Source organism: Calcarisporiella thermophila (genome assembly GCF_041956535.1).
Source record: "Calcarisporiella thermophila strain CBS 279.70 unplaced genomic scaffold VTP21scaffold_26, whole genome shotgun sequence".
Classification (NCBI taxonomy): Eukaryota; Fungi; Calcarisporiellomycota; class Calcarisporiellomycetes; order Calcarisporiellales; family Calcarisporiellaceae; genus Calcarisporiella; species Calcarisporiella thermophila.
In genome coordinates this window covers 23,498-36,565 of record NW_027192216.1, presented here as the reverse complement: position 1 = coordinate 36,565, position 13,068 = coordinate 23,498, and the positions used below count along the sequence as shown (strand labels likewise).

General features: G+C 37.4%; 5 protein-coding genes across 5 annotated transcripts; 2 read left to right on the top strand and 3 right to left on the bottom strand.

The window, feature by feature from the left end:
- Positions 1–1,803: 1,803 nt before the first annotated feature.
- VTP21DRAFT_6197 (uncharacterized protein) lies at positions 1,804–4,702 on the top strand (the record flags this gene model as incomplete). Its single annotated transcript, XM_069396800.1, has 9 exons — positions 1,804–2,106; positions 2,193–2,306; positions 2,373–2,468; positions 2,530–2,614; positions 2,699–2,842; positions 2,913–3,002; positions 4,280–4,421; positions 4,498–4,596; positions 4,654–4,702. 9 exons carry the CDS (start codon positions 1,804–1,806, stop codon positions 4,700–4,702), a joined length of 1,122 nt encoding a protein of 373 aa, XP_069247082.1.
- Positions 4,703–6,244: 1,542 nt separating this feature from the next.
- VTP21DRAFT_6196 (uncharacterized protein) lies at positions 6,245–6,951 on the bottom strand (the record flags this gene model as incomplete). The annotated part of the gene is made up of 3 exons (XM_069396799.1): positions 6,245–6,446; positions 6,504–6,802; positions 6,868–6,951. The coding sequence occupies 3 exons, from the start codon at positions 6,949–6,951 to the stop codon at positions 6,245–6,247; spliced, it is 585 nt and encodes a 194-aa protein (XP_069247081.1).
- A 162-nt stretch (positions 6,952–7,113) lies between these two features.
- On the top strand, positions 7,114–9,498 carry VTP21DRAFT_6195 (uncharacterized protein; the record flags this gene model as incomplete). Its single annotated transcript, XM_069396798.1, has 8 exons — positions 7,114–7,606; positions 7,684–7,731; positions 7,787–7,914; positions 7,981–8,181; positions 8,243–8,395; positions 8,459–8,640; positions 8,702–9,341; positions 9,403–9,498. The coding sequence occupies 8 exons, from the start codon at positions 7,114–7,116 to the stop codon at positions 9,496–9,498; spliced, it is 1,941 nt and encodes a 646-aa protein (XP_069247080.1).
- A 123-nt stretch (positions 9,499–9,621) lies between these two features.
- Positions 9,622–10,268, bottom strand: VTP21DRAFT_6194 (uncharacterized protein; the record flags this gene model as incomplete). Its single annotated transcript, XM_069396797.1, has 2 exons — positions 9,622–9,915; positions 9,984–10,268. The coding sequence occupies 2 exons, from the start codon at positions 10,266–10,268 to the stop codon at positions 9,622–9,624; spliced, it is 579 nt and encodes a 192-aa protein (XP_069247079.1).
- Positions 10,269–12,109: 1,841 nt separating this feature from the next.
- VTP21DRAFT_6193 (uncharacterized protein) lies at positions 12,110–12,499 on the bottom strand (the record flags this gene model as incomplete). Its single annotated transcript, XM_069396796.1, has 1 exon — positions 12,110–12,499. One exon carries the CDS (start codon positions 12,497–12,499, stop codon positions 12,110–12,112), a length of 390 nt encoding a protein of 129 aa, XP_069247078.1.
- Positions 12,500–13,068: the final 569 nt, after the last annotated feature.

Sequence of the window (13,068 nt, the reverse complement as noted above, 5' to 3'; positions counted from 1 at the left end):
TCAACTATTTCAACTTTAATATTATCTGGAAACCAATTCTTTAATTTGTGTTACATTTAGTAAACATTATTTATCTTTTGTCAAGAATTGCGCGATATTCGCAATGGTTGTTCCTATTATGCCATTCCAACTATTCTATTAGCAATATCTTCTTATTTTCTTATTTCCTTCGTACTTATATAAGGACATTATTTCTTTCCATTTCTGGAGTATCAATCAACAAGATCTTATTTTTATCAGTATCAAGTTTTTTACTTTCTTAAGGGAATTCTTCAACCTTATTCTCCACATTTCCTAATCTCCACGCAACAAAGTTGTTACGTAGAATTTAAGATAATATAAAGAATAAGGATAAGATATACGTAAACTCAGAAGGTGCCCGTTAATCCATCCAGGACACCTCTGAAGATCAAATCCCATTTGATCGTGCCGATTTTTCATATTGAACCCGAAATCGATCAAAAGGTGAAAAATACGGAAATACCTTGCGTGGTCGCTCTTTACAATGTGAAGAATGCGTTTTGTAGCGATATTCTTTACAAATGGGGCAGTTGATAAGATTGGCGTATTCACGAGTGTAGGCAATACAAATATTGATTCAACTATCGATCAAAACTGGCTTGATTCCCACTAGCGCTTGTTCTTTTTTCTCGATTAAATATGGTGTCTCGGTACTAGTATTTAATATACTAGTTATAGTGCTAAAAGCCTCTTTGGAGAGATTATGCTCAATATTCGCCTCAAGGAGTTCTATGCCTCTAATAAAGCTCTGTGGCAATTCAGCTATGCAGAGAATTTGTTTAACATATTATTTTAAAATGGTCCAAATATCAAATAAGAGCTAGATTCACCATCTTGCTCAGACTCAGAACTCGAGAATTCACTACTACTGCTTTGAGTTTGGCTTTCATCACTTTCAACTTCATGTTCAGCGGTATAATATTCAACTTCTTCGCTATAGGGTTCACTCGTCGCTCCACCTGACGACTCTTGTACGATATCTTCATAATAAATGTCCAATATATCACTGAAAGATGAATCTGAACTCTCAGAGCTTTAGGAAATGGCAATATACATTAATAATTCTAAGAAATGAGTAAAGAATATATGAAAAAGAATTTGACCCTACTCAATAATATCTTGCTTTCTCCGTATACTTTCGTTGACAATTTCGCACTTTTCAGGCCTTATCCTCTTCACATAAATATGGTTATGGTGCCATTGAGTTGTCCTAGACACCAATCGACCTTTGCATACAGGGCAATTGCAAGGCACTCTCTTTGGTGGCATTTTTATTGGGTTCAGGTGTATATAATACAGTATATTATAATCTTAATTGAATATTTATGTTTTAACCCTGAGAGATGGAAGAATCCACTAACGGTAAGCTACAGTTCGTTAAACGTATCCTTATATATTTCTCATAAAACATGTTTATATACCATAATCTAGAAATCTTATTAAAGCAACATGTATTGCCCTAAGGATTAATTTGCGCTAAGATACTGCAATTACTAAAAATACTTAATTACGATCAAATATGATTGGAGTAAAATTTCAATAGTCTGATCTAAGTAACTGGATTCGTTTTATCAAACATTTATAGCCTATATTAATTAAATCTTTGATTTTAGATACGAAGCACCTGATTGCTTATGACTTGCAACATGGCACGATTTTCTATATCACAACCTTTGGATAAAAACATTCGTTAATTTTTCCCAAGGTACCCCCAATTCTTTATTTTACTTTTTATTTACTTTTTTTCTTTCAAATATTCTAACCATCAAGAAGCGCTTTTCAATGTATCACGATCATCCAGACTTCGATACTTTCGTCTATTTCCTCGTAGAATTATTCCCAGCTGAAGCACTTTTGTCGCTCGCTACAGCAGCAAACAGGCACAGAGAAATATTGATGGAGCATGAGAGAAATCAAAGCACCAGCAATAATAATGCTTGTAACAACTTCAATTCTATAATCACCCCTGCTTGCTCAGCAGGCAATTTGGACTCTCCCAATGCAATCCAGGAAACTTCTGAGAATGCTTGGCAAGATAGAAGTAGTAGTCAAAGTAACGATAGTGATTTGGCAAGTAATGCAGAGGTACGTGCTCTTGAATTATGAATTGATTTTCATATACACTCCTTTTTACTAGATATATTAACAAAGCAATAATTGAACCATGTTAGAAGGTAGTGAATGGCGAACGTGCCATTAGGAAACTAAAGCTTTTTGGAAATAAAAGCTATATTAATGTTGCGGCATACTTGAATATTGATCCGACTGATGCCAGAATGTATCGTGTAAATAATTGTAGAGCATTATGTTTAATAAGGAATAGAAATAAATCTTAAACTGTGATATTATAGGGTGTGTTACGGCGTATCATGAAGGAGTTAGGTATGGATTTTAATAAACCCTATAAAGCTCAAGATCAGTACATTACTAAAAGAGTGGTACGAAAGGTACATCGCAATATGACCACTGTTAGCGTCAAGATTTCATTTTTTAGTAATTTCGATTTAGTTTATAAAGGAGGCAGATGACTTTCTGACTACTCAGGGCGATTGGGCTATATACGAATTGATAAAGCAGCTAATACATAATAGACGTATATAGCTCTTCCATGCGCTTTTCTACTTCCCATTTAATTGTATAACACTAACAACCACTTTTATTATTTTAATATGCATAGGTGCATACCAATCAGTAAAAGCAAAAGGTATTGCTACACAACCAAGCAGAACCACTGACGAGGCGGAGGGTCAAGGCTCGAATATTGAACTAAGCACTGTAGAGAGCGATATCCAGGAAGAAGTTTCCACCGTGTCAGATGAAGGTGGCATATCAACTTCGATTAACTTCAACAACATTTGAAGATTAATATTTTCGCTTATCTATTTCTATAGATAATAATATTAATGAGAATCTCAGAGTATCTCCTGCAGATTTAAGAGAGTTTATTCGAAGCGAAGTGCGTGAAATGACAGGAAACCTAGGTCATTTAGCATCAAAACACGCAAGGAGGGGAAGGGTTTAAATTACCTATTCAACTGGTAGAGGCAGAGACAGAGGCAGAGGAAAGGAAATTAGTATCGAAAATAGGCCGAGAAGAAACCAGTCAGCAAGAGCAGCCAGCAAGAGCAGCCAGAAAGAAAAGCAAAAATGGATAATAAATATATATATATCAAAATTAAATAAATACCTATTATTTACTACTAATTACCTATTCGTTAAATATTCATTATTAAATCTACAAAGTGATATAAAAAGGGGAACAGAAAAGAGCATATAGAATATATGTGACGATAAGAAAACATATAGGAACACAGAGGTTTTGTTCGGGTTTCATAATGCCTGATGTTTTCTAAACATTTTATTTATCCGGGTTTTTTGTAGGGAAGCTAGCCATGAGGGAGCATAAGAGTAACCACGAGGGCGGCGAGTAACCATGAGGGGCGGCAACGTAGCGGCAATCAATTCTATTGGCTGCTCTATTTTAAAGATATCGCGCTTCCTGGATGTCTATATGACTGCCTCTGTTACTTTTACATCAGGTGGATGTAAAAAAATACTTCCCAAGGGAGAAAAAAATTTCTTTTATTTTCCTTTGCTTTCTGCTTATCAAACAATATGCGAGAGTAAAGAAAAATCTCCTTTCTACATTTCACTAGCTTACATACTCGACCATCCAAATCAACCAACTCTAACAAACTATCTAATTCCTCCTCTTTTGTAAACCACTTCAAGATAGGCTGGGGGCAGTATCCAGGTGATTTTGGCGTAGAAGTTATTTCTTTTCTCTAAGGACGCGGGAACTTGCATCCTGTGGTTTATTTAATATATAGTATAAATGTGAGATATGCTTCCGAACAAAATTATTAAGTACTAGAAAATATAGGATATAATTTAAAGAGTTCCGTGCTTGGAAATGTCGGATTAAGTGTTCTTGGCTTCCTCGAAATCGAAGGCTACCTCTTGGTTGTCATCGATCTGGATTAGCGAGCTCTTTCCTCATTTTTTCTTGAACCCTTCTTCGTCCTTTTTCCTCTGTGCCTGTATCCATTGTCCTTTGATTGCTAGGATAAGATCTGATAAAAAGGTACACTTGAATGCGATGTCCTCGTGTTCTTGGTTGTCCATTACAATTGCAATCCTGGTCTTATGTATACTCCACACCATGATGTCGTGTAACAACATGGAAACTTGTCAATCTTTGCCCTGTGTCTCCTCGTGGAATACGAAGAGTTTCTCGTACTTATGCATGCTTGTCCAGGGCTTATCGAGGATCTTTTGATGGAGCCTGTTAAACCACCTCCACAGATGTCCAATTCTCGCACATTCAAAGAAGGCATGTTCTATTGTCTCTTTCTATTCTGGTCGGCATCTCTTGCAGTTTGGGCTAGAATGGTCGAAGTGTTGGGCAATTCCCGCTGTTATTAACTTGTGTTGAAGGAGACGCCATCGAAGGATCTTTTGCTTTGGCTTGATTAGGCGTCTTGGCCAGCTCTTCCAGGCTCTTCTCCACGCTCCTTCATCTGAGGTAATATGCACCTATTCTCTGGTTACCGCAACTGGATTTGGTGGTATCTGGTATAGTCTGCCGAACTTGATAGAGTAAATCCTGATATTGACACCTGCTATCTTCAGGTTATGGGTGGGGAAATTTCTCGAGTCTGTGAAGGCCGGCATCCTATAGGAGAGTGCTTCCCGAAGATTTAGGGACAAGGTCAGCTTACCCGGTCGGAATGGCGTAGAAGCTACTCTACCGTTATAGCTGAACAGGTTACTTTTCAATAAAAGTTTTATTTGTTGAAAAAGGTCTTTCTTTTATTTTGGGGGTGGAGTAGCTTAGTGGTAAGCGCTCCCAGGTGCCATCGAGATGGCACGGGTTCGAACCCCCATCAGCACAAAAAATGTGAATGGACACTCCACTAATTCTGTGTCTTGCTTGTCGTGTCTATGCTCTCCATTAGTATTACTTCTGTCTTTCCAGTCCGGTTTTCTACAGTCACTCTCTTCGTCCTGTCGTGCCTGGCTCCTCCACAAGTATCGCCTCTGTCTTGTCGTGTCTGGTCTTCCCATTATTACTGTCTTTCGTTACTGTTCCTTGCTTGCCGTACCTGTCGTGTCGAGTTATTCTACTATTACTGTTCCTTAATTGGTCTATACCTTCTGCCAGCAATTTGGCTATGATCTGCACAAAGGCGTACGACCTTTGATTCACCTTCAACGATTAACTTCATGAGAATACTTTTCAATAAAGATCCGTAGCTTCAAAAAAAAAATCCTTTCTTTTATTTTATCAATTTACGCACTATGTTAATCTTTAATCTTAGATATTCTATTTCTTTGAAATCGCTTTTCTTTTCAATGCTTTTAATTGAGATTGAATTGCACTATCTTGTTATAGTATTATTGATGTATAAGATTGAGATTTTATTTTGCTATAATTTTATAGTTATATAAGAATAAGGTTTTATTTTTAGGTTAGGCGAGGTAGGAGGATTACAGTAGCTTTTGAATATCGAGTGCCAGATTTGAAATTCATAGTCTTATTTTTCCTTTAATAAGAAAAGCTTTTATAACTCTCCGTACAAATCTTCACGATATACTCCAGATAACTAGGGGATACTCGAGAGACCATGGTTAAAACCATAGATTTATTCATAAACAAGGTGTTTATATTTTGGTAGTTCTCATTGGAGTATTCCTTATATACAATAAGGTATAATAACTATATAACCTGTTGACTTACAAAGCTAATGAGTGCCGGTTTATAACTAGTTCTTAATTGACTTCGGAGCTTGAATCTCGTTAGGAGAGCTTGATATGTGATATGGACTATGACATATTTTTGGATTATTTGAAGAAACAGCTAACCTAATAGTAAAATTTCACTCGAATACTCATGCCATCCAACCTTATTCCCTTCCATTTATTTCCCACTTTTGATGAAGCACTTTAGTCCAATGTAAACTTGAAATTCAAAATATTCTATTCGTAGGCCAGAAAATTAAAACGAACTTAAGACAAAACTTTAACTTGAAGGTATCAGCTAAAAATATGGAGGCGTACAACATACTATATTTTATATTGAAAGGTGAAATTAAGGGTTTAATGTGTAGATATAAAAATTGTGAAATAGAAAATCATTCTATCTACTTTCAGGACAAACCTTTGTATTCATAAATAGAGATATAAATAAGCTAATAAAAAATTAAACCTATATTCGTAACATTTATTTCGAGTTCTTTGATGGTCTCTTTTTCTGCGTCCATGGGACGTATCGGTATCGTGCCATGTGTTGAAGTTGCCTCCTCATCGTCACTCCAAATAATACAATGAAATAAAAGAGCAATATTTGCCACACCACAGGCAAGTCAAATGCACGCATAGTAGTACATACAAAGGCAATAAGAATAGAGCGAGTGGACCAATACCTAAATGGAACAATAAGCAGAGTTTCAAAATACGAACTAATTTAAAAATAAGTATACCAAAATTTGAATTCTGGCAATCGACGGATAAATGGTCGCATCTCCTCGTCTGCACGTGTAGGTAGTTGCATTCCATCTCCCTCTTCTTCGCCATTCACCATCTCCTCCAGAGCTGGATCAAATTTGGGGCTCAAGAAAGCGATGAGGAGGTTCAACAAATAAATACCAAGCACATAAGCGACGATGTACCATCCCTGGACCAAAATGATGCGTAAAAAGAAAAGAGAGAGCAAAAACGCTGTCGTTATCCATCGATTATATGTAAATGGAGTGATGCGATCTAAGAAAAATTGCCATCTCTAAAACAATAAATTCAAGATTAAGTCGCATCTCTAATGTTTTGATGTATAGATTCGCTAAATACCTTCTCAAGTGCCGACCCATAAGCCGAAAAGGTTATTGGTTCATTGACATCAGACCCAATATTGCCGTTATTCATTATGGTCATTTATTCTAAGAGATGATAAAAAATTGTAAACCATATAGTTTTCTCGAATAAATACGGTTCAGTTTCTGATACTATTTAAAATCAAGCCAAGCAGTAAAATACAGTCACATAGTTTTTCGATTTGTATTTGATTATAAAGATATATTTGACATTGGGGGAGAGATGAGAACACCTAATCGAGCTATTTCTTCTTTCCGTGCATATAATCGTGTAGTCTATAGTACTTCACATCTATATCTTCCTAATAGTTGCTTTTCTGCTACTTCTCAATGTTCTCGTGAATCATTTGGCGAGATCAATTTTGAAATCCCTCGTAGAAATTTAGCAAATATACGCAAGGATACCACTTTGTTAGCAGAGGCCTCATTATCCTCCAGCGTTTCTCCAGAACAATTTATAGAAAAATTACGACCCTCATCAACAACTATTTCTTCTAAAGAGTATAAACAACTCCATACTGATATTTCGAATGGATTTATCGTGTCACAATTGAAGGATTATCTAAAGGCTAATGGCAAACGAACTTCGGGGAAAAAGTCAGAGCTAATTGAGCGCATTATTTCCATATGGAATGTTCAGGTTGATAACCCGGCTAGTATAGAAAGGAAAAAGTCATTTGAAATAGCACGCGAAGACTCCCGAACCAAAGAAGAGCGTATGGCTGCAAAATTTCTTAGAAAATATATATATGCTCAAAGTTTTCATCTAATTCGACGGCTTTGTTTTTATTAGGAATAAATGCGAATAAGAGAGAACTTCATATACTTATGGGATCGAGTAGTAATTTTATAGTTCACCTATATTATTTTGTATTTTAATATTTTTTTTATCCCAGATGGAAAGACAATTCGAAGAATAGAAATGGAAAGCAACGCCTCTTTACGAATAACTTCAGATGCTTATTACTTGAATGGCACGGAATCTGAGCGTATTAAAGCCAAGAAATTAATAAGCATACTACTTGTAATTAATACTGGCAATATCTTCCTTATTTTTGGCCAACTAATGCCTATTGAAAATGTATCATAGGAGCTAAATGAAGAGCATTATTTTATCCCAACCAAATATCAAACGACGCTCAACTCAAAACTCTCGCAGATTAAGAAGGATATTCGGTTATTGGGGAATTCCTCATTCGTAGGTGTAAAAGATGGAAAATTACATATAGCAAGTGTGTCGGATGCTGAAATTTTAGAAGCTAAACGGATCATTGATGTAAATTTGGCAAATGTAATAGTGGATTATTAAAAGAAAGGGTTAAAATAATAACGCGTGCTATTCTTTTTACTAGGATGCTCCTGGCGAACCTATTCATAACTTTCTGTTAACAACAAAGGACCTAATAACCACCTCATACGCTCTGTTTCCTGTGCATGATGACCAGGCGATGCCAGTGAATATACGAGACGGGAATTATTTCCGAGTAAAACCAGTGGTTAGAATCGTACGTACTATCTATCCATAATATCTATTCCATTTTATTTAATCTTTCAATTCACAATATCAGAATGAAAAAGAGAGTATGGTGAATTATATTGGATATGAAGAGGGCAATCTCCTGTCTTTTCCTTCTACTGGACAGACTGTAGGCACAAAAAATCTCCTTGGCGCAAATAACTTCAGTGACCTGTGCATAGCGTTTGAAGATATATTTAAGGAATGTGGGGAAAATATAAGACTGGAAACAAGGTAATTGAATACGCTCAATCACAATGCTGCGTTCTATTTGTTTATTCTCCTTACCAAAAAGGTTGGGGGATCTTCTGCTTCCAAACTCTACAGCAGCCAATACACTGAATCTATTTGCAATGCCAGAACCCAACAGTATGAATTCTGACGCTCTATGCGTTTTTCTCAGTGAATCCGGAACGATGCCTTACTTCTTACCACAATGTCAACATTTCATTTTTGTCGATCATATGATTCCTCTATCTACACGGCGATACTTAGAATGCGAGTATGTTCCTTCCTCTATCGATTCTTCAATTCCTGCTCTCTTGCCTACTCCCTCCACCTCCTCCAATTCTTTGCTTTCCTCTCCATCTCCATCTCGTCCTCTTCCAGGAACTGCACTGCAAATAGTTTTTGATGCGAACGGTGGAATACAAGAAGCATGGTGGGTCATAAAACGTGCTCTTGCTCAAGTTTTATTCTTGAATGGACAACGTGATTTTCAGATTTGCGCAAAGAGTATTATTCCTGCTGATATTCAAATGATACATTGTGAAAGCCCAGTTGGCACAGAGTGCCCGCCCTTCATCAAATGGGAGAATAGAACTATGGTACTTCGTGAGAAGAGTTCAAGGACTAGTGCATTCTACCCATATTATGGACAAACTCTCAAAGTCTCTCAGGTAGAAGAGAGGTTTACTCGGCGTAATGAAATGAAGGTAGGGCAATGGCTTATTCTTACAAGTCTATAAAAATTTAATATTTACTACTTTTATATAGCTTTTTGCAATGGATCAAGGCGGTCGTAAAGTTAATATGTGGGACAATTGGCGTCAATTAATTTCGAGTACATTACGCATCGCAAGTTATAAATAACTTTAGTTTCACACATTATAAAAAAATCTTTGTATAGAGTATTTGATATTTATTAAATTTATTCACCAGATCTTGATAAAGTCCGAGATCAAACGAATAGATATATGCACAGAATTACCTATTCTACAGCCTTGCATCCGCTTTCTCAGAGACTCGTGCTTTGTTATTTAGCCAACTTAAATAGGCATTCCAAAACACGCTTACTCCGCTTACAAATGGCACACGGTACCGCAATGGCATGAAACGAAAGTTGATGAACTGTACTAAAGGCCAGACAGTGTAATTAGCTTGCAACCCTGGAAGATAAGCGTCGGCAAAACGTTCTCGAACACCCACAAAACCCTTGCCTTCAGCAAGAGGCATATATGTAAAGAAGAGGGCAAGGCCAACGGGCGCCCAAAGTATCTGGTCAGCGCACTAAAAGAATATAGTTTTAGTAAAATCAAAATAATGAGAAGGATATGCTAAGCGATCAAAGTACTCACAACTCTCCTTAGGGTAGCTCCCGCAACAGCCTTTCCTAACGGGAATCGCTTTTCCAAGAATTCATACCATTTTCCAAGAATAGGGGCGATGCCGAATCCAAAGAGAGCAAATCTACCTGTCCGCGCGACATCGTAACCACGATCCCGATCATCTTGAACGCAGCGCTGTGCAATTATATCAGAGCAAGCTGCCAGTGCGGAGTTAGTAACAGCAATTGTGAGTAATGGATGGCGTTCATATGAATGAGAATATATTTTATTAAAATGACGCGCTAAAGCAGACATTTTTTTATGTATAGTGACTCTAATCTAGCGAACAGTGACGGAAAATGAGCGATGGAATTTTAGAAAAGAATCTATTTATGTAGATGCCACATAACAAACGAAAGAAGTCAAACGCCCTCGAAATAGGCGATACTATAAATTTCGCAAAAATGTACCCCAATTGATCAGAACTTAAACCAAATTCAACTAGACTCGGGTGTTTAAACTTACTGGGATCCGAGGATATCGATCGAAAAATACCCACTAGTGGCGTATTGGCACCCCATTCAATATACATATCAATTCAAAGCCCCAATAAATTCCATGATACACATAAGGCAAAGAAAAGCAAAAGAAAAAAGAAATAAAAATTTTAGAAGGCATACTGGAGATACCATATAAAAATGTAAAGAAAGAAAAAACAGAGGACATGCTAAGTCAGACGAAAAGGTCAGACGTGAAAATGGAGCGAGCGTTTAATCAACTCAGCTCTGGCGGTTCTCTCTGTTAGCACAATTTGCCTGCACCCCTTGCTTCTAAACTACCTTAACTCTCACTGTTTTCCTTCTCTTATCAATTCGGCTTCTGTAACCATTTCGGTATCAAATTTTGTACATTGGTGATGATCTCGCCCTACAAAAAATGGTCCATAAGGAAAATGTAAGGAAAACACAAGGAAGCATGCAGAAAGGATGGCGGTATCCCAGGCTTCAGGAATCCTGCATTCGGATCAGCAGGCAACTTATGATAATTCTTTTTTCTCCCTTGAGGTGTATTTTTTTTCACCCACTCGATGAATTTTATCTGAAGGGAATTGAAGAGTAGACTTCCACGTCAAAATCACCCAGGTAATGCTCCTGACCAGCCTTGTAGAGAGGAATGCTTGTACCGAGAAAGATACAGAATAAGAAGAAGTTTATATGGAAGAATTTCACTGACGTATTTTACTGTATTTCGGAGGAGTTGTAAAGAAGTTGCCTATAGCTCAATTCCTATAACATGTCCCGGTCACATCTCTTGCACTGGTGCCGTCACCGGGAATCGAACCCAGCACACAATAGTTAAGCTCCGGGGCTATTAAAAACTACAAGTAGGGAAAAATGTGTCAGCGTATTTTATCAATTTTTCTTTGAATGCTCTTATCCCCTGAATGGATGAAATATTTTACAAGCGGCTTTATTATTAAACACAGGTGGATTTACACAATATGCTGCTCCAACCACTACTCCGGTTATAAATGCATTTCTAGTAAAACTAGGATATCATTGAATAGCACCCCGAGTTTATGGGAAATTGATATCTTTATAAATATCGATGTGTGCCAAAGAGACTCATATATTTTTATATCCTCTCCCCCATTCCATCTAAATATTTTTAATTTGCAATGTTGATGCTTTTATTTTTTAACACTATCTTACATCTATGCAGCCAACTCGTAAAAGCCCAGCCGGTGAAATTGAAGATGAGGCTGTGCGTAAGAGTATACGTCATTTAATAGGAGGGTCATACAGTAGTCGATGAGCGCGGTCAAGGCCCTTTTGGGCCTCTCGAGCGTAGTTCATTCGACTTTTTGCGTTAGCAAGAAAATCTTTCTTTTGTTTCCTACGCACTTTTTTTTCTCCTTTAGAATGTATTTTTTACATCCACTTGATGATTTTTATCTGAAGGTAATGGAAGGGTAGACTCCTATGTCAAGATCACTCAGGTACTGCACTTGGCCTCCCATTTTTTGGGTTGGATTTCTCCTTAGAATTTTTGCTACCTATTTTTGTAGCCGCTTGATATTACTTGCTTGCTGCTATACTATTGATAGCGGTTGAGTCCTGAAAAAAACCCGGCAAACTCTCATGGACGGGTATCGCCTACGGGAATCGAACCCGTAAATTAGTGATTCGGCTACGGTTTGTTTCCACGAAAATATTTGTGACTGCTCTTTTGTAACCTGATTTATGTTGGAGACGCCATCGAAGGATCTTTTGCTTTGATTCGCTTGGGCGTCTTGGCCAGCTTTTCCAGGCTCTTCTCCACGCTCCTTCATCTGGGGTAATGTGCGCCCATTCTCTAGTTACCGCAACTGGATCTGGTGATATCTGGTATAGTCTGCCGAACTTGATAGAGTAGAGCTTGATATTGACCCCAGCTATTTTCAGGTTATGGGTGGGGAATATTCTCGAGTCTGTGAAGGCCGGCATCCTATAGGAGAGTGCTTCCCGAAGATTAGGGGCCAGGGTCAGCTGACCCAGTCGCCACATTGTACTGAGCTTGATATAATGTTTGTAAAATCCTTCCTGGTGCTTGACGTGGATAAACCTCACCACGTAGTCCAGTAGATCAGGATCGTAGAATGGCCTATATCTATTGATAATCTGATGGTAAATAAAGAGGTTACCCAGGACCGAGAGCCCATGTTGTTCTCCACGAGATTGCAGTTGTTGTCCTCTCTCGAGGAAGTTAACTAATTCCTAATTAATGTCGGAGCTTGAATATTGTTGGGATAGCTTGATATATGTCTCGAATTCGGACACAAATGTGTTATGAACCGTGGTGGACTTAACCAATGAGAATCGCCTAGCGAGAAGGAAATCTAATCTTTTATTTCAAATCTAATCTTTTCATCTAATTTTTGGAAGACCAATTCTTTAAGTTGAGCGTTACCTTTGTTCTACCCTATTCACTTTTTGACAAATATTACGTGATATGTGAAATGTTTCTTTTGTTATACCATTCTATCTATTCTACTATTTCCATCTATCTGTTTTCTTATTCTTATATAAGGCTTAACCTTTTTATTCTAATTAATAACAAGTTCCTATCAATTTTT